This window comes from Macrotis lagotis, chromosome 1 (assembly GCF_037893015.1).
Source record: "Macrotis lagotis isolate mMagLag1 chromosome 1, bilby.v1.9.chrom.fasta, whole genome shotgun sequence".
Lineage (NCBI taxonomy): Eukaryota > Metazoa > Chordata > Mammalia > Peramelemorphia > Peramelidae > Macrotis > Macrotis lagotis.
In genome coordinates, this window is record NC_133658.1 from 388940549 (window position 1) to 388959104 (window position 18556).

The 18556-nt window shown below is 36.7% G+C and overlaps 1 protein-coding gene across 3 annotated transcripts in view; it reads right to left on the reverse strand.

Moving 5' to 3' along the window:
* The window catches only part of TTC1 (tetratricopeptide repeat domain 1), a 53079-nt gene that overhangs the window by 15400 nt on the left and 19123 nt on the right, over positions 1 to 18556 (reverse strand). For all 3 annotated transcript variants that reach the window (XM_074212503.1, XM_074212502.1, XM_074212501.1), the window contains exon 6: positions 13879 to 14027. In XM_074212503.1, coding sequence (XP_074068604.1) covers positions 13879 to 14027 — 149 coding nt within the window. The remainder of the gene's footprint in view (positions 1 to 13878; positions 14028 to 18556) is intronic.

Sequence of the window (18556 nt, forward strand, 5' to 3'; positions counted from 1 at the left end):
AACCTCCTGCTATCAGATCTAGATAAATCGAATCATAAAATAAACAAGGAAGAAGTTAAGGAGGTAAATAGATTGTTAGAAAAATTAGATATGGTAGACTTATGGAGGAAACTGAATGGGGATAGAAAGGAATATACCTTTTTCTCTGCAGTACATGGAACTTATACAAAAATTGACCATGTACTAGGACATAAAAACCTAATGATCAACTGAAGAAAGGCAGAAATAGTGAATACATCTTTCTCAGATCACAATGCAATAAAAGTCATATGCAATACTGGGCCAAGGAGATACAGACCCAGAACAAATTGGAAACTGAATAACCTCATTTTAAAAAATCAGTAGACCAAAAAACAAATTATAGAATTAACCATTTTATCCTAGATAATGATAATAATGAAACAACATACCAAAACCTATGGGATTCATTCAAAGTGACTCTCAGGGGATATATTATAGCTCTAAATGCTTACATAAATAAATTGGAGAAGGAGGAAATCAATGAACTAAACATGCAACTAAAAAAAATTAGAGAAAGAACAAATCAAAAATCCCCAATTAAATACCAAATTAGAAATTCTAAAAATTAGAGAAATTAATAAAATCAAAAGCAAAAAACTATTGAATTAATAAAACCAAAAGTTGGTATTATGAAAAAACCAATAAAATTGATAAACCTCTGGTCAATTTGATTAAAAAAAAGAAAGAAAACCAAATTGCTAGTATCATAAATGAAAAAGGTGAACTCACCACCAATGAGGAGGAAATTAAAGTAATATTTTGAAATTATTTTGCCCAACTCTATGCCAATAAATTTAATAATCTAAGTGAAATGGATGAATATTTACAAAAATATAAGTTGCCCAGGTTAAGTGAAGAAGAGATTAAATACCTAAACAATCTTGTCTCAGAAAAAGAAATTCAATAAGCAATCATTGAACTCCCTAAAAAAAAAAATCTCCAGGGCCTGATGGATTCACAAGTGAATTCTACCAAACATTTAAGGAACAATTGGTTCCAATTCTATATAAACTGGAAAAATAAGGAAAGATGGGACTCTGCCTAACTCTTTCTATGCTGTTACCTAAACCAGGAAGAGTTAAAACAGAGAAAGAAAATTACAGAGCTATTTCCCTGATGAACATAGATGCAAAAATCTTAAATAAAATCTTAGCAAAACAATTACAAGTTATCACTAGGATAATACATTATGATCAAGTAGGATTTATTCCAGGAATGCAGGGTTGGTTCAGTATTAGGAAAACTGTTAGTATACTCAATTATATCAACAACAAACCTATCAGAAATCATAAGATCATATCAATAGATGCTGAAAAAGCTTTCTGACAACATACAGCATCCATTCCTATTAAAAACACTAGAGAGTGTAGGAATAAATGGACTGTTCCTTAAAATATATATATATATATATTTTATATATATATATAAATATATATATATAATTAGAAACCACCAACAAGCATTATATTCAATGGAGAGAGGCTAGAGGCATTCCCAATAAGATCAGGGATGAAACAAGGGTGCCCATTATCACCACTACTATTCAATATTATATTAGAAATGTTAGCATCAGCAATTAGAGAAGAAAAAGAAATTGAAGGAATTAGAATTGGGAAGGAAGAGACAAAACTCTCACTCTTTGCAGATGACATGATGGTCTACCTAGAGAATCCCAGGAAATCATCCAAAAAAACTACTGGAAACAATCAGCAGCTTTAGCAAAGTTGCAGGTTATAAAATAAACCCTCATAAATCCTCAACTTTTCTATATATGTCTAGCAAGATACAGCAGGAAGAGCTAGAAAGAGAAATCCCATTCAAAGTAACCTCAGACAATATAAAATACTTGGGAGTCTATTTGCCAAGACAGACTCAGAATCTTTTTGAAAATAATTATAAAACACTTCTCACACAAATTAAATCAGATTTAAATAACTGAGCAAACATCAACCGCTCATGAATAGGTAGAGCTAATATAATAAAAATGACAATTCTACCAAAACTAAACCATCTGTTTAGTGCCCTACCTACCAATCAAAATTCCAAAAAATTACTTTAATGAGTTAGAAAAAATTGTAAGTAAATTCATATGGAGAAATAAAAAGTCAAGAATAGCCAAGAGCTTAATGAAAAAAAGTGCAAAAGAAGGTGGCTTAGCCCTACCTCATCTAAAATTATATTATAAAGCATTAGTCATCAAAACTGTTTGTTATTGGTTAAGAAATAGAGTGGTGAGCCAGTGGAATAGACTAGGTGTAAAAGCAGGAGATGATTATAGTAATCTGCTGTTTGATAAACCCAAAGAGTCCAGCCATTGGGATAAAAACTCCCTCTTTGATAAAAACTGCTGGGATAACTGGAAGTTAGTATGGAAGAAACTTAGATTAGACCAACACCTCACACCCTTTACCAAGATAAGATCCAAATGGTTACAGGACTTAAGACATAAAAAACAATACTATAAGCAAATTAGAAGATCAAGGACTAGTTTACCAGTCAGATCTATGGAAAGGTGAGTAGTTTATGACTAAGGAAGAGTTGGAGAACATCACCAAAAACCAATTAGATGATTTCGATTACATAAATTAAAAAGCTTTTGCACAGATAAAACTACTGCAACCAAGATCAAAAGAAATGTAAATTGGGAAACAATCTTTACGACTAATGATTCTGACAAAGGACTCATTTCTAAAATATACAGAGAACTGAATCATATTTTTAAAACAAAAAGCCATTCCCCAATTGACAAATGGTCAAAAGATATGTAAAGGCAATTTACAGATGAAGAGGTCAAAGCAATTCATAGCCATATGAAAAAATGCCCTAAATCATTAATTATTAGAGAAATGCAAATTAAAGCTTCTCTGAGGTACCACCTCACACCTCTCAGATTGGCCAGTATGACCAAGAAGGATAATGATCATTGTTAGAAGGGATGTGGGAAATCTGGGACACTATTACATTGCTGATGGAGCTATGAAATCATACAACCTTTCTGGAGAGAAATTTGGAACTATGTCCAAAGGGCAACAAAAATGTACATACCCTTTGATCCAGCAATATCACTACTGGGTCTATACCCTGAAGAGACGATGAAAAAGGGTAAAAACATTACTTGTACAAAAATATTTATAGCAGCCCCGTTTGTGGTGGCAAAGAATTGGAAATCCAGTAAATGTCCTTCAATTGGGGAATGGCTTAGCAAACTGTGGTATATGTATGTCATGGAACACTATTGTGCTATTAGAAACCAGGAGGGACAGGATTTCAGGGAAGCCTGGAGGGATTTGCATGAACTGATGCTGAGATAAGCAGAAGCAGAAAAACACTGTATACCCTAACAGCAGTGCAACAATCAGGAGCAATTTTGGGCTGTCTGCAAAGGAGAGTGCCATCTGTATCCAGAGAAAGAACTGTGGAGTTTGAACAAAGTTCAAGGAGTATTCCCTTTAATTTAGAAAAACACAGATATCTTATTGTCTGATCTTGTTACCTCTTAGACTTCTTGTGTCTTCTCTAAAGGATATGATTTCTCTCTCATCACACCCAATTTGGATCAAGGTACAACATGGAAACAAAGTAAAGACTGACAGATTACTTTCTGTGGGGGGTGGGGGGGAGGGAAGTAAGACTGGGAGGGAAAATTGTAAAACTCTAATAATATCTTTAATAAAAATTAATTTAAAAAAAGAATTAAACTTTCTGCTAACTTTCAGTTTAGTTTTATTTTTTACTTTTATATTTACTGACCAGTGATAACATAAATTCAGGTTTTTTTTTTTTCAGGAACCAAATGGAACTAAGTATTAGTTTTAGGGTCTTAAAACTTGGCATATGTGGTCACTGAATAGCTGACAATTTAATTTTTTTGGAGAAGTTGAGGAGTTTCTACACATGACTATAACATTATTCAAGGCAAATGGTTAATCTAATTCATCTATTTTATGCATTCAGAAGTAGCCATCATCTGTTTATAAATGAAAGAAAAATTCAACTTTAGAGAAAAATCACCTAACTTGATTTGACTAAAGCTATGTAAATACATACTATCCTATAAAAAAGCTAATGAAAAAACTGACTGAATCTGATCATATGCATGAGTTTCTTAACAGGCATAAGAAGATCTCTCATTGCATTTTCTTGCCTCATCTAACTTCCTTCTTTTTCATGGCTCTTCTAACATTTATCTTTGCTCTGGTTCCTAATTCCTTTCATTCACTTTTAAATAAGTTACTGGATATTCAATGATTTAAGGACACAATTGGTATTTACCACATTCTGCAAAACTGTGCATACGGGACATTGACAGTGACTAGGCTGGTGTTTTATTTTACCCCGGCACCATCTGATAGGAGCAGCATGAAGCATAATAAGGTAACACAGATGGGAATTAATGATGCACATAGGGCTGGATGTTTACAAATCAAAAGCAAAAAACAAGACTGGGAGCAGGCGGGTGGGGGAACAAGAGTATATTATCTATTCTTTGAAGCTTGGCTGGCAATTCAACCCAGATTGATGACAATGACTACTTTGCTCCAGGCAAGTTGTAAGATTGTTAGTCTTTATTAAAATACAGACATTCTTTTAAGACTTTGTATTAGAGAGCATTCAAACCCTAATGTTGGCCACATCACTACCTAGCTACTACAAATGTCTAGAAAATGAGTGTTCTGTCCTCTTTTATTCAGCACAAGGACATGGCACATCTGAGTTTCAGTAGTAAGAGGATCTTTTGGACTTCTATCCCCTCAAAAGGCTCTTAAATGTGGTAATCCATACTAATTAATTTTCCCTTAAAAATGAAAATTCTGAATGATTTTCTATCAGAAAAATAAAAATAGATTTGGAATATGAAACCCAAAAGTCACATCTAAAATCACTTGTAGAAGATTATGTTATTGAATACATATTTGCTCCATATACTTCCCAGGGAGCCCTACTTCAACCCCAGATCATGGCCACTTGCTTGCTTACAGGCCTTTGTTTCCCTGCCAGGACCTTGGCCTTCCCAAGAGAGCTCTATGTCAACCTGGATCTAGTCCTTGGTCTTTTTGTTCCAGAAAATCTGGAATCTTGAATTGCCAGTTCTTACCTCCTGACTGAATTCCTTTAGGTCATACCATTGGCTACACTTGTGTGATAGGTCTAATGGAAACCAATACTATGACCTTCTTTGAGGTTGGAACTTGAAAGTTGAATCATTCATCCCCAGTGAACCTTCCTCTAGCTAGAGAAACTATGCCTGGACTCATTCATTAGTTAGCATAACCCTTAATATTGCCATCCCAGTGATTCTGAATGAACAACTTCTGAAGTGCAGATCATATTCTCTATTCCCAACTGCTGCTACCATCATACCCTTTTCTGCTAATATCCTACTTGAGATCTACCCATCCCTCCACTGAATTCTCTAGAATGCCTATTCCATGATTACCAAAACTTTTTCATATTAAACATTTTCCTTTCCTATTCTGTCTTATTGTCTTTCACCAAGTCTGGGCTCCCTCTGGATGACATTGCCTCCTTGATCACTGGTCTCACACACAAATCCCTCATCTCCCTGGTTCTGGTGGGTGAACTGGAATACTTTCTGCTCCCTACTGCCCTCTTGCCAGTTTTACATTTTCTCTCTCTACCACCACCACTAAGCAATTTCTCCTACTTTTGAGGTTCACACTTTAAATTTATCACCTACTCTGATTCTGGTAGCTGTTTTTCTATTGATCCTATAGGACATTCTCCTTTTTTTTCCTCAAGGAATTCATTGTCTGATATAGTCTTCTCTCCTATCCATCTTCTATTCTCATATTAGGAGACTTTAATGTACCTCTATTGATATTCCTCAAGTACCCTAACTTTCCATTTTTCAATCTACTAAACTTCCATGCCCATTCCTCCATTCTATCTCAGATTAACTTTAGGGTCATCAATGTAGTAACAATCCTTTTATATAATCCTCTAATTTATCAGAGGCTTTTCAAAACCTTTTCATTTTTCAAGCCTCTTGGCACGTTTTTTTTCTCATTTTCTCTAAGGACCTTTCTCATACTTCACTAAAATAAAAAAAACAAAAAACGGGTCATTTGCCAAGAGTTCTCTCATCTCACATCACTCATATGCTTTCCCCCATTTATCTTCTCCTTTATCACTCTTTTCAGGAATAGGCAGTCCATCTTACAAGGCAAATCCCTAAAGATACATCCTTGATCCTACAGCATATCCAGCAGATGACCTCTTCTATCATCCTCTCTTCCCACCTCTTTCTTCTAGTCTCTATCTAGTCTGCTTCTTTGCTGTCAACAAACATATCCATATCTCTCATATCCCTAAAAATATCTGTACTTGATTCTATTATCCCTGGCAGGTGTTATCCAATATCTTTTATCTCCTCAGTTAAATTCCTGAGAATGTCTTCTACACTAATGGGACTCCTTTTTCTCTCCTCTTACTCTCTTCTAAACTCTCTATAATCTGTCTCCTGATATTATTTGACTGAAACTGCTTTCTTCCAATGATCTAATTGTCAAACCCATGCCCTTTACTCAGTCTTCTTGTCCTTTCTGCAATATCTGACATGGCTGATCACCTACTTCTACATAGTCTCTCTTCTCTTAGGTTTTTGTGATATTACTGGCTCATAGTCTCCTCTTTATCTGACTACTCCTCATTTTCTTTGCTGGTTCTTCATTCAGGCCATGGCCATTACCAGATTCTGTCCTGGGTTATCTTCTCTTTTTCCATTTCGTACTCTCTCAGTGGCTTTTAATCAGTTCCCAGTTTAACTATCTTTAAGCAGAAGATTCCCAATCTAAATAAATAGTTCTAGTTTTTTTTCTTAACCTTTGATCTTACATCAACAAATTCCATTTGGGTATCTTGAACTGTCTGTACCTTAAACTTCACATTTAAAAATTCAACAAACTCCCCTTCTTCCCCCACTCCACCGAATTCTAATTTCTCTCCAATTTTCCTATTACTATTGAGGGAACTCAAATCATAAACCCTAGTTATTATTCTCATCTCCTTATTCAAACTCCTTATATCTAACCAGTTAAAGTTCTGTTGATTTTCTATCTTAGCAATATCTTTTGTATATGATCCTTATTCTTCTGCAAATGTCACTTACTTTGGGTATAGGTCATCATCATGTCTTGACTACTGCAGTCCTTCCCCTATTCTTCCTAAAGTACAGGTCTGACCCTGTCACCGCAAGCCAATTAATTCCAATGCCTCCTGAGTAAAACTACACTTTAAAATTTTTCATTCTTGTTATATGTGCTTCCCTTCCACATAACTCTAGGATCCTGCAACCCTTGCACTCCTTGAAAAGAATACATTATTTCCCAAGTCTATTCCTTTTCCCTGGCTGTCCTTTATGCCTGGAATTTCAATTTCACTTCTTGGCTTCCTTCAAGTCTCAGCTCAAATATCAAACCTCACCTTCTGAGGAAAGTCTTTCCTGATTCCTCTTAATGACAATGTTGTCCCTCTATTGATCTGCTCCCAATTTATTCTTTTTTTTTTTTTTTGCAAGGCAAATGGGGTTAAATGGCTTACCCAGGGCCACACAGCTAGATAATCCAATTTATTTTTTATGTTATTTGTGCACAGTTGTCTCCCCCATTAGGCTGTGAGCTCCCTGAAAGCAGAGGGTATTTTATGCCTTTCTTAAAATCTCCAATGATTATCATTGTGCCTTGTACATAGTAGGTACTTAATAAATTCTTTTATTCCTCTTGTTTTTGTAAGGCAATGGGATTAAGTGACTTGCTCAAGGTCACACATTATGTAATTATCAATGAGGCTGGATTTGAACTCAGGTCATCCTGACTCCAGGAATGGTGCTCTATCCACTGTGCCACCTAACTGCCCCTCTTAATAAATTCTTGATTTCAAACTGAGGGCATCTCTAACTCATCAAGTTCAAAGCTGAACTCATTAAATTCTTCCTTAAACTCTCCCCTCTACCAAATTTCCTATTACTGTTGAGAATATCACTACTCATGTTCACTTCCATCTACTATGTTTTTATCTTTTATATACAGTTGGGAGGTGAAGTGTTCTTTGCAAGGAATGCTGAATGCAGGTATTGCAGATCCTAAAGTTAGGTAAAAAGGGAGCTAGGTGAAACAGGAATGAAAAATTAAAAGAAAGAGTTTGGGAGTTGTTTACTTATTGATTCCCTGGTTTAACATGAGCTCCTTGAGGGCAGGGACCAAGTTTTTGTCTTTCTTTGTGTTCTCAGGACTTAGCATAATGATTGGCATGTAATAAATGTTTGTTGATTCAATGATAGTACTTCTATATTTCGGAGTATTACATCAAAGTAGAGGAAAATCTAATTTCCCTTAATACTGAAAAGGCAATTAGACAAGAAGCAGCTTCTATTTAAAGATGGTTTTCATTTAAACAAGATAATAGGGGCAGCTAGGAGGTGCAGTGGATAGAGCACCAGTGCAGGAGTCAGGAGGACCTGAGTTTCAATCCAGTTTCAGACACTTAATAATTACCTAGCTGTGTGACCTTGGACAAGTAACTTAACCACATTGCCTTGCAAAAAACCACAACAACAAACCAATCAGCACATATATTAGATAGGACAGGGACCAATAATTTATATAGTATTTTAGTAAACTGCTTTACTTTTTTCAAGAATATCAACTCATGATAGGAATAACTAGAACAGAATTTCTGAGCTTCATCTTCTCAATCTTTGATTTTTTTTTTACTACTTTCCCTCCCCAGAACACATGGTGAAAGATCAATGGGATACAGAGAAAAGGAAATGAACTAGCCTATACATTTTGTAAAGGCAGGTCACTATGAATGTACAATATTGTCAGATATGGTTGATGAATTGGTGGGTTTAATGAATTGTCTTTTTCCCCCTTCTCAAATCTTTGTTACAAGGGATGGTTTGTTGAGTAAAGAAAGGGAGAGAGAGATTTAGAGAAAAAGTTGATATAAAAGCAATATTTCAATAAAACAAAATATAGATTAAAATAAAAATCAACTGAGTAGCTTTGTAGAGTATGCATCTACCAAATAGCTTACCTCCATGTCTTTTCTTTTTCGCAAGGCAATGGGATTAAGTGACTTGCCCAAAGTCACACAGCTAGGTAAATGTCTGAGGCTGGATTGGAACTCAGGTTCTCCTGACTCCTGGGCCAGTGCTCTATCTGCTTCGCCACCTAGCTCCTCATCTCCATGTCTTTTCAAAGACTATTAGAAAATATTTTCTACAGCTTAACATTTGGCTACACATTGTAAATCTTTGCAGTGTGAAGCATTACAATGCATGCATTCATAACATGAAATTATTACGAAACTTTTTGTCAAGTCAAATTAAAAGATAATTTGACTAGTATTCACACTTGAAGTAGAGGAGGGGAACAATGGTAGGGTTGGTAGAGAATGAGGTTTTTATCTGCTGTCTGGTTTGGAAGTGTTGATGGAGTTTAATTGCCAATAAATTAAGAGCAGGTTGAAATTCAAGTTGTTCACATGGAAGCCAAAATAAAAGTCAAAAGACTAAAGGCAAGGAGAACCATTAAGGATGCTGCAATAATCTAGGCATTAAATGCCAAGGACCAGGACTAGTGTAATGCTAGGAGTAAATTAAAAGTTGGGTGAACCTGGAGGACATTTTGAAGGAAAATTCAATTTGATAACTGATTGAATATAGGGGATGAGGTAGTTAATGAAGATTACTGAGGTTTTTTGACTAGAGTGCTAGGCATGTGGTAGATAGGCAATAGTTATTAAAATATTTTTTAAAAAGCCTCCTAATACACAGCAGTAAATAAGATAACCCTTTCTATATAGGACTTTGGAACATAGACTAAGCTATTTCAAGAATTGTTATCCTTCATAATTCAAGAAGATCACGACATCAAATGAATGATAGCAAAACATGCACATTATGTTGACTACAGTGAGGAGAATATTGTATAAAGACATCCTTCTCACTGCTTTTTCCAGAACAGTCTTCACCACATGGCCTGATTTAGTAGGAAACAGGATTTCTGGTGATGTTCCAGATGCTGTGGGAGTCTTGGTCTTTAGGATGTGGTTCCTGCCCATATCAATGAGGCACCACAGCATGGGTGATGATTTTTTTTTCTCACCAGCATGATGAGTTTTTCTGGTGACAACTTTGGGATAGCATGGTATAGCCAACCTGCCTCTTGATGGTCTAATCAACAACACAGTATATTTGTAACTTTTTGACAATGCAGTATAGCTATCCTGTCTTGATGGCCTTGTTGTCAGTGAGGTGAGTGAATTTTTTTACTCAGTTCTGCAATATACTCTTCCTAGAACCCAAAGACTGGTTTCCCAGAAGCTGCCCAATGGGTCATGAAAACAATACTAACAGATTATTAGTCAGCGTTGTTTATGGTTAGAACTATGATGGTATCTGATCATTTTTAAACTCTTGACTTTTATTCTTGATTAATGAAAACATTCTTGAAAAATGCATTTGCAATAACAGGGGGCAGGGTCTAGATGGCAGAGTGAAGGCAGGAATTCCTGGAAACTTATTCCTCCAAACCTTCAAAAGCCATCATATTATTACTCTGTCAAAAATCTAGATATAGATAGAGATATAATTTCCCAGTCCAAGACAACTTAGAAGTTCCACAGGAAAGGTCTGCTCCACTGGGACTGGGGCTTGCAAAAAGCTGCAGCGCTGGGCACCTAGGTCTGTGGTAGAGGGGGCGGTTTCCAGAACTCTTGGCTCAGTGACCATTGGGGATAGCCAGAAGGGGTGGTGAGAGAAAACTCTGCTGCAACACAGTGAATGTGGAATGGAGTAGCCTCAGAGTAGCCCTGTGGTGGGAACCTGCAGTGGGAGTTGGCAGAGCCACCCAGCACATCTAGGGTTCTCAGCCCACAGACTGTAAGGGGATCAGGGGGAGACTGCAGAGGTCTCTCTGCTCCCCCTGGGGCAGGATTCAGCTGTTTGCCTACACTCAGATCCAAGTTGCTGTCTGGGCCCCCACAACACTACCATAGCCTAGCAGGGACCATCCTCACAGCTTCAGGGCAGAGGGGAGGGCCTGAACACAGACAAGAGAGCAGTCAGAGCCTCTCAAAAGACCTTGGAGGACTTAAGGTCTCTGTCCTCAGGTCCCCAAAGCCTTGGAAGTACAGTAAATCGGTCACAGATTGAGGAAATCAGCAAAAAAGAAAAACCTGACTATACAAAATTACTTTGTTCCATGGAAGATCAAGATACATTCTCAGAGGATAACAAAATCAAAGCTTCTGTATCCAAAACCTCCAAGAGAAATAGAAAATGGGCTCAGGCTATGGATGAGCTCAAAAAAAGACTTTGAAAAGCAATTAAGGGAGATAGAGGAAAAATTGGGAGGAGAAATGAGAGCGATGCAGATAAATCATGAAAACCAGATCAGCAGCTTGGTGAAATAAATACAAAAAATACTGAGGAAAGTAACATTAAAACCAGTTTAAGCCAAATGGAAAAAGCAACACAAAAGACAAATGAGGAGAAGAATGCCTTAAAAAACAGAACTGGCCAGCTGGAAAAGGAAATAAAAAAGCTCTCTGAAGAAAATAACTCCTTCAAATGCAGAATGGAACTAAAGAAAGCTGATGACTTTGTGAGAACTCAGGAAGAAATAAAAGTATGTCAAAAAAACCAAAAATTAGAAGAAAATGTGAAATATCTCATTGGAAAAACAACTAACCTTGAAAACAGATCCAGGAGAGATAATTTAAAAATTATTGGGCCACCTGAAAGTCATGATCAGGTAAAGAGCCTAGACTTCATTTTCCAAGAAATAATAACAGCAATGCCCTGAGGTCCTAGAAGCAGAAGATAAAATAGAAATTGAGGGAATTGACTGATCACCTCCTGAAAGGAATCCCAAAAGAAAAATTTCCAGGAATATTATAGCCAAACTCCAAAACTCCCAAGTCAAAGAGAAAACTAAAAGCTGCCAGAAACAAGCAATTCAATTAGCATGGCTCTAAAGTCAGGATTATATAGGATCTGGTAGCATCTACATTAAGGACTCACAGGGACTGGAATATGATATTCTGGAAGGCAAAAGAACTTGGTTTACAACTGAGAATCAACTACCCAGCAAAACTGAACACCCTCTTTCAGGGGAAGAGATGGACTTTCAAAGAAACAGGGGACTTTCAAACTTTCCTACTGAAACAGAGCTGAACAGAAAGTTTGATCTCCAAGTACAGGACCCTGGGGGAACCATAGAAGGGGTGAACAAGAAGGAATGACTATGTGGAACTTAATGATGTTGAACTGTTTGTATTCATGCAAGGGAAGAAGATACTGATAACTCACATGAACTTTCTCATAAGAGCAGTTAGAAGGAAAAAAATATATATATATGACACAGGAAGGAGCTGAATATAATGGTATTATATAGTAAAAAGATGGGTGATAAAGGAAGTACTGGGAGGAAGAAAAAGGAGAGGAAGAAGTGGCTAAGATAATTCACATGAGTCAAGAAAAAGCTTTTACAATGATGTGGAAAGGGGGAAGGCAAGGGGGGAATGAGTGAGCCTTCATTCTCATCAGAAATGGCTCAGAGAGGAAATAACATACACACTTAATATGGTATAGAAATCTATCTTACCTTAGAGAAAAATGAGAGGAAAGGGATGGGATAAAGGGGAAAGGGGGAAGGGAAGGGGGAATAGATGATAGAAGAGAAGGAAGATCGAGGGAGAAGGTACTCAGATATAACACACTTCTGAACAGGGACAAGGTGAAAGGAGAGACAATGGAATAGATGAGAGTGGGGAGGAACAGAGTGGAGGGAAATACAGCTAGTGATAGCACCCGTGGGAAAAATATTGAAGCAACTTCTCTGGAGGCTATGATGGGGAAGGCAACTCATCCGAGACAGGGCCTTTGGAATCTCAACACAAACTGAAATATAGTTTTTTCTCTCACTATTCTTGAGATTTCCCATCTTTTTTGGGGGGGGAGGGAGGCTTATGATTACTCTCACAAGATTATTGTAATAATATAAAATAAACAAAAAAAATGCATTTGCTCTGTTCCATTTTGTGCTAGTCCCGGAATTTCACTTTGAGATATCAATATGATTGAGATAGCAATATTGATTGCTCCTAGCTGTCTCTCTTAATCATGGCCCCAATTCTTAAAACCAACAAAATAGAACTGGGGGTCCCAGTCCATTATCCTATAGGTTTTTTTTTTGCAAGGCAAATGGGGTTAAGTGGCTTGCCCAAGGCCACACAACTAGGTAGTTATTAAGTGTCTGAGACTGGATTTGAACCCAGGTACTCCTGACTCCAGGGCCGGTGCTTTATCCACTGTGCCACCTAGCCACCCTCATCCTGGAGGTTTTTAAACTGCTTTTTAAAGCAAACATCATTGGAGGTATGGTTAGAATTGGGTATATACATTCATGTTATAAGTTTACACCTCTTAGATTTCAAAGGGAGTGTCAAACAAAATTGTTGTTGTTCAGTTGTATCCACCAACTCCTTGTGACCCCATTCGGGATTTTCTTGGCAAAGGTACTGGAATGGGTTTGCCACTTTCTTCTCCAGCTCATTTTACAGATGAGGAAATTGAGAAAAACAGGGCTGAATAATTTGCCCAGGGTCACATTTGGTCTAAGGCAGCAACCCTGGGAAAATTACTTAACCCTGTTTTGAACTCAGAAAAATTTTTCATTTCAGGTCCAACACTCTATCCACTGTGCCACCAAGTGCTTCAGTCAACATCAGGATAATGGTATAACCAATAGGGTCCAAAGGATTGTGACTCAATGGAGAAGGAAAAAAAAATAAATTAGAAAAAGTTCTAGAAATCTAAAAAGTACTTACCATGCAAGCTTCTCCTGCTTGGTATATTGATGGATCTTTTTCTAGAACAGATTTGTAATCTTCTAGGGCTTCATCAAGCTTGTCAGTTTTCTCATATAATTCTGCTCTCCTCAATATTGCCCTGATATAACTGGGATTTAATTCAATTGCTGGAGAAAAAAAGGAAGCAATTATTATTACTATAATGATTAAGTAGGCATATCTGCTTTGGGCTAGAGTTCAGATTCTTTCTTTGATGCTGCCACCCAATGGTACACAATGGAATTTTTCTTATCAGGGACTATGTCCCTTTATCACAGTGTTCAACTTACTAGCTACATGAACTAGGACAAATCATTTATTTCTCTGAGTTTCACCTTCTCTATCTGCAAAATACTACTATTTACCTCAAATAGTTTTGTTTTAAAGTTCAAATGAAATCATGAATTACTATATGACGAATACAGTATATAAACTGGTCATTTTAATGGAAGGCTGTAAAAGGGTTTTTAATTTTATTTATGTTAACAGGAGGTTATTTATACAAGGTGGGTAGTCTCTTATAAGCATTGGTAGACAGATGAATATGGGTTTAAACAGCTCTAGAAAAAAATTAGAAAGTATTGCCATTCCTTTTGATTTCTTGGCAGGGAATGACAATACTTGGTGCTAGAGCTGGAACTGAATCCTAAACTGTTCCCTTCATTGCCCTGCTAATCATAAGCTCTCAAAGCATTTATCCACCTATCTAGTTTCAAAGGAAGAAGCAAAGAAAGAGCAGGCAGCTATCTAATTTAAACTATTCAGAAACTAAAAATCTCACAGAAAAATTCTCCTAACGGTTTTTTTTCTGTTCTTCATGATAATGAAAAAATTATTAAAAAATGTCTTGGCCTAAGTAAGGAGATAATAAGTAGACATTAATTTGCAGATGCCAGATACTTAAGGGTCTAGGATGCTGTTGCAAACTTGTGGCTAAACCCAAGATGTACAGGGCAGGAATAATAAGAAAAACCCTCAACACTTTGCCATTACAGTAGATTTGCAGAAAAGTAAGGCATAACTTTAGTCACTGACTTGTTGAAAAAGATAGCTGCCAAGTGAAATTTCAAAAGGATCATTGTGACTTCATGTTTGGAGCTTTTAGCATGTAGATCAGTGAATGTGATGGCATGTGCTTGAAAAAAAGCTCAAAAGAGAACAAATGATAATTTTTTTTAAGTTTTTTTTGCAAGGCAAATGGGGTTAAGTGGCTTGCCCAAGGCCACACAGCTAGGTAATTATTAAGTGTCTGAGACTGGATTTGAACCCACTCCTGACTCCAGGGCTGGTGCTTTATCCACTGTGCCACCTAGCCGCCCACAAATGTTAATTAATATAGAAAAAATGAACCAGGAATATAGTTTACAATGATGGAAAATAGGTACAGGGAGAGAGCTATTACATAGTGAGGAAAGTATCAAACACCCTAATGATAACAAAACAAACCAGAAAAGTTTCCACAAACACAGAAATCTTTCAGTTGCTACTCTCAACAAAGAAAAATAATTTGATGAAACTACATTTTGCAGGTTTAGATGTAATAATTCTGAATTACACATGTTATACATTCTCCAACTCAAAAGTCTTCAGTGGCTCCTTGTCTTTTTAGGAGAAAATTCAAACATTTCACTTTCATTTCATACCTGAAACTCTCACAATCTGCTTCCTCTTTCATTTAAACTAGCATATCACTTGTTCCCTGAATTCAACATTCAATCCCATCTCTGTACCTTTTAGAACTCCTATGCTTGAAATGTCTCATTTCTTCCTCTCAGAATACTTATCTTTAAAGGTATGCTCCTTAAAGTAACCTTTCCTAGTGCTCTCTTCCTTCTTAAATTACTTTATATCTACTTATCTATATCTCCTGTCTTATCCAGTAGATTACAATCTTAATCACCTCTCACCCTTAATCTTTAACCACTGTTTGTTGGTTTGTTTTCTACTACCTTCAAAAACATGTTCAAGTCTCCCCTACCCTTTAAAAACCTTCACTAAGTGCTCTTTCCTTTCTCAAAATCTTAGAAAATGCTTTCTACACTTGCTGCTCTACTTCTTTTCCTTACTTCTTGACCCACTGAAATCTGGTTTCCAAACATTATCATTTAAAAATGGTTTTCTTGTCAAATCTTATTTTATTTCACTTCCCATATTTCTTGACCCATCTGCTGATCTTATTTTGTGGACTAGCTGCTCCCCCCTGAATAATTCTTTCTGGGTTTTATCTTCCTCCTTTGATGGTCCATCATCTAAGACAAGTCGCACAATTGTGGTTATTTCTCAAACTCAGTATGGGCTTACTATTCTTCTGTCTTTATGTCTTAGTGACATCGTTGTTTAATTATTAGCTCTGTGCCAACATCTCCCAGATTCAGATATTTAGCCCTAGTCTCTCTATTGAGCACCAATTCTACATTACCAAATGTCTTTTGATATTTCAAACCAGATGTCTGGGAGTTGTCTTAAACTTAAAAGAGAATCTTTTCTCCTGAAAGTACCCCTATTTTAAACTTCCCTAATTCTGTAGAAAGTACCAGCAATAGTTGTGATCAGATTCAACCACTCTGGAGAGCAATTTGGAACAATGCCTAACGGGCAATCGAACTGTGTGTACCTTTTGATCCAACAATACCAATACTAATTCTATATACCAATGAAATCATAAAAAAAGAAAAGACTTACGTGTTCAAAAATATTGATAGCAGTTCTTTTTTTTTGTAGTGGCACAAAAATGGAAATTGGGGGTTTGCCCATCAATTGGGTATTGGATGAACAAGTCATAGCATATGAATGTAGTGGAGTACTATTGTTCTATAAGAAATCAAGAGTGATTGGACTTCAAAAAGTCTGGAAAGATTGGAGTGTACTGATTCTGAAGGAAATGAACAGACCCAGAAAACATTGTAAACATTAAGTACATTATAAGTTGATCAACAATGCTAGACACTACTTCTCTTGATAGTTCAGTGATCAAGGACAATCCTGAAAGAACTGTTGTGGGAAAAGCCATCTCTCACATCCAGAGAAAAAATTATGGAGTTTGAACACAGAACAAAGCATACCATGTTTACTTTTAAACTTCTCTTATTTTTTTCTTACTTTCTCATGCTTCTCACCCCTCCCCACTCAGTTCTAATTCCTCTTTTGCAATATGACTAATATGGAAATGTTAAAATGTTAAACATGCTTGCACATGTACGACCTATATCATATTTTTGCTGCTATGGGAAAAGGAAGGGAAGGTGGTAGAAAAAGGTGGATCTCAAACACTTACAGAAAGATGAATGTTGAAAACTATCTTTGCATGTAATTGGAAACAAAAAGAAGGTACCAATATTATTCCAGATTTGTGTCCTCAATATTTCCTCTATATACTTTATTCCCTTTTCGAATTAGTGGCTAAATTTTTCCTCTACAACATTTCTAACATCTGACAATACCTCCTCACCCCCAACTCACAAAATTACTACATTAGCTCAGACCCTCATCTTATCTTGTCTAGATCAAGAGTTCATAATCAGTTTCTTTTTATTTGCTTTCTTTTATTTTTTGCCCCAATTACATGCAAAAGATTGTTTCCAACAATCGTATTTTTCAAGCTTTTGAGTTCCACATTTCTCTACCATCCTCCCTTCTCCTCCCTCCCTACCTTGGCAGTGAACAATCAGATATAGGTTTTACATGAACAATCATGTTTTTTTTGACTAAAGATTTTATTTACTTTGAATTTTACAATTTTCCCCCTAATCTTACTTCCCACCCCCCAACCCTCACAGAAGGCAGTCTGTTAGTCTTTACATTGTTTCCATGGCATACACTGATCTAAGTTGAATGTGATGAGAGAGAAATCATTCTCTCTCTCTCTCTCTCAAGTTTTTGCAAGGCAATGGGGTTAAGTGGCTTGCCCAAGGCCACAGAGCTAGATAATTATTAAGTGTCTGAGGCCGGATTTGAACTCAGGTACTCCTGACTCCAGGGCTGGCGCTCTATCCACTGCGCCACCTAGCCGCCCTGAGAAATCATACTCTTAAGGAAGAAAAATAAAATGTAAGAGATAGCACAATTACATGATAAGATAACAGTTCATTTTTTAAATTAAAGGTAATAGTCTTTAGTCTTTATTCAAATTCCACAGTTCTTTCTCTAGATACAGACGGTATTCTCCATTGCAGAGCCTCGAATTGTCCCTGAAATGAGCAAGTCCATCAGGGTTGACCATCACCCCCATGTTGCTGTTAGGGTGTACATTGTTTTTCTGGTTCTGCTCATCTTGCTCAGCATCAGTTCATGCAAATCCTCCCAGGCTTCCCTGTATTCTCATCTCTCCTGGTTTCTAATAGAACAATAGTGTTCTATGACATACACACACCACAGTTTGTTAAGCCATTCCCCAACTGAAGGACATTCACTTATTTCCAATTCTTTGCCAACACAAACAGGGCTGCTATGAATATTTTTGTTGTACAATCATGTTTAACATCTCCACGTCAGTAATGTTTTGAAAGTGGAATTAGAACTGGGAGGGGGGGGGATCCATGAAAAAGTAAGAAAAAACATGAAGACCACTACATCAGGGAGGTGATGTCATGACAAGCACATAAATTGAATTTGAGTTAGGGGGTGCTGTATTAAATCATCAGTCTCACTATCTCCTCCA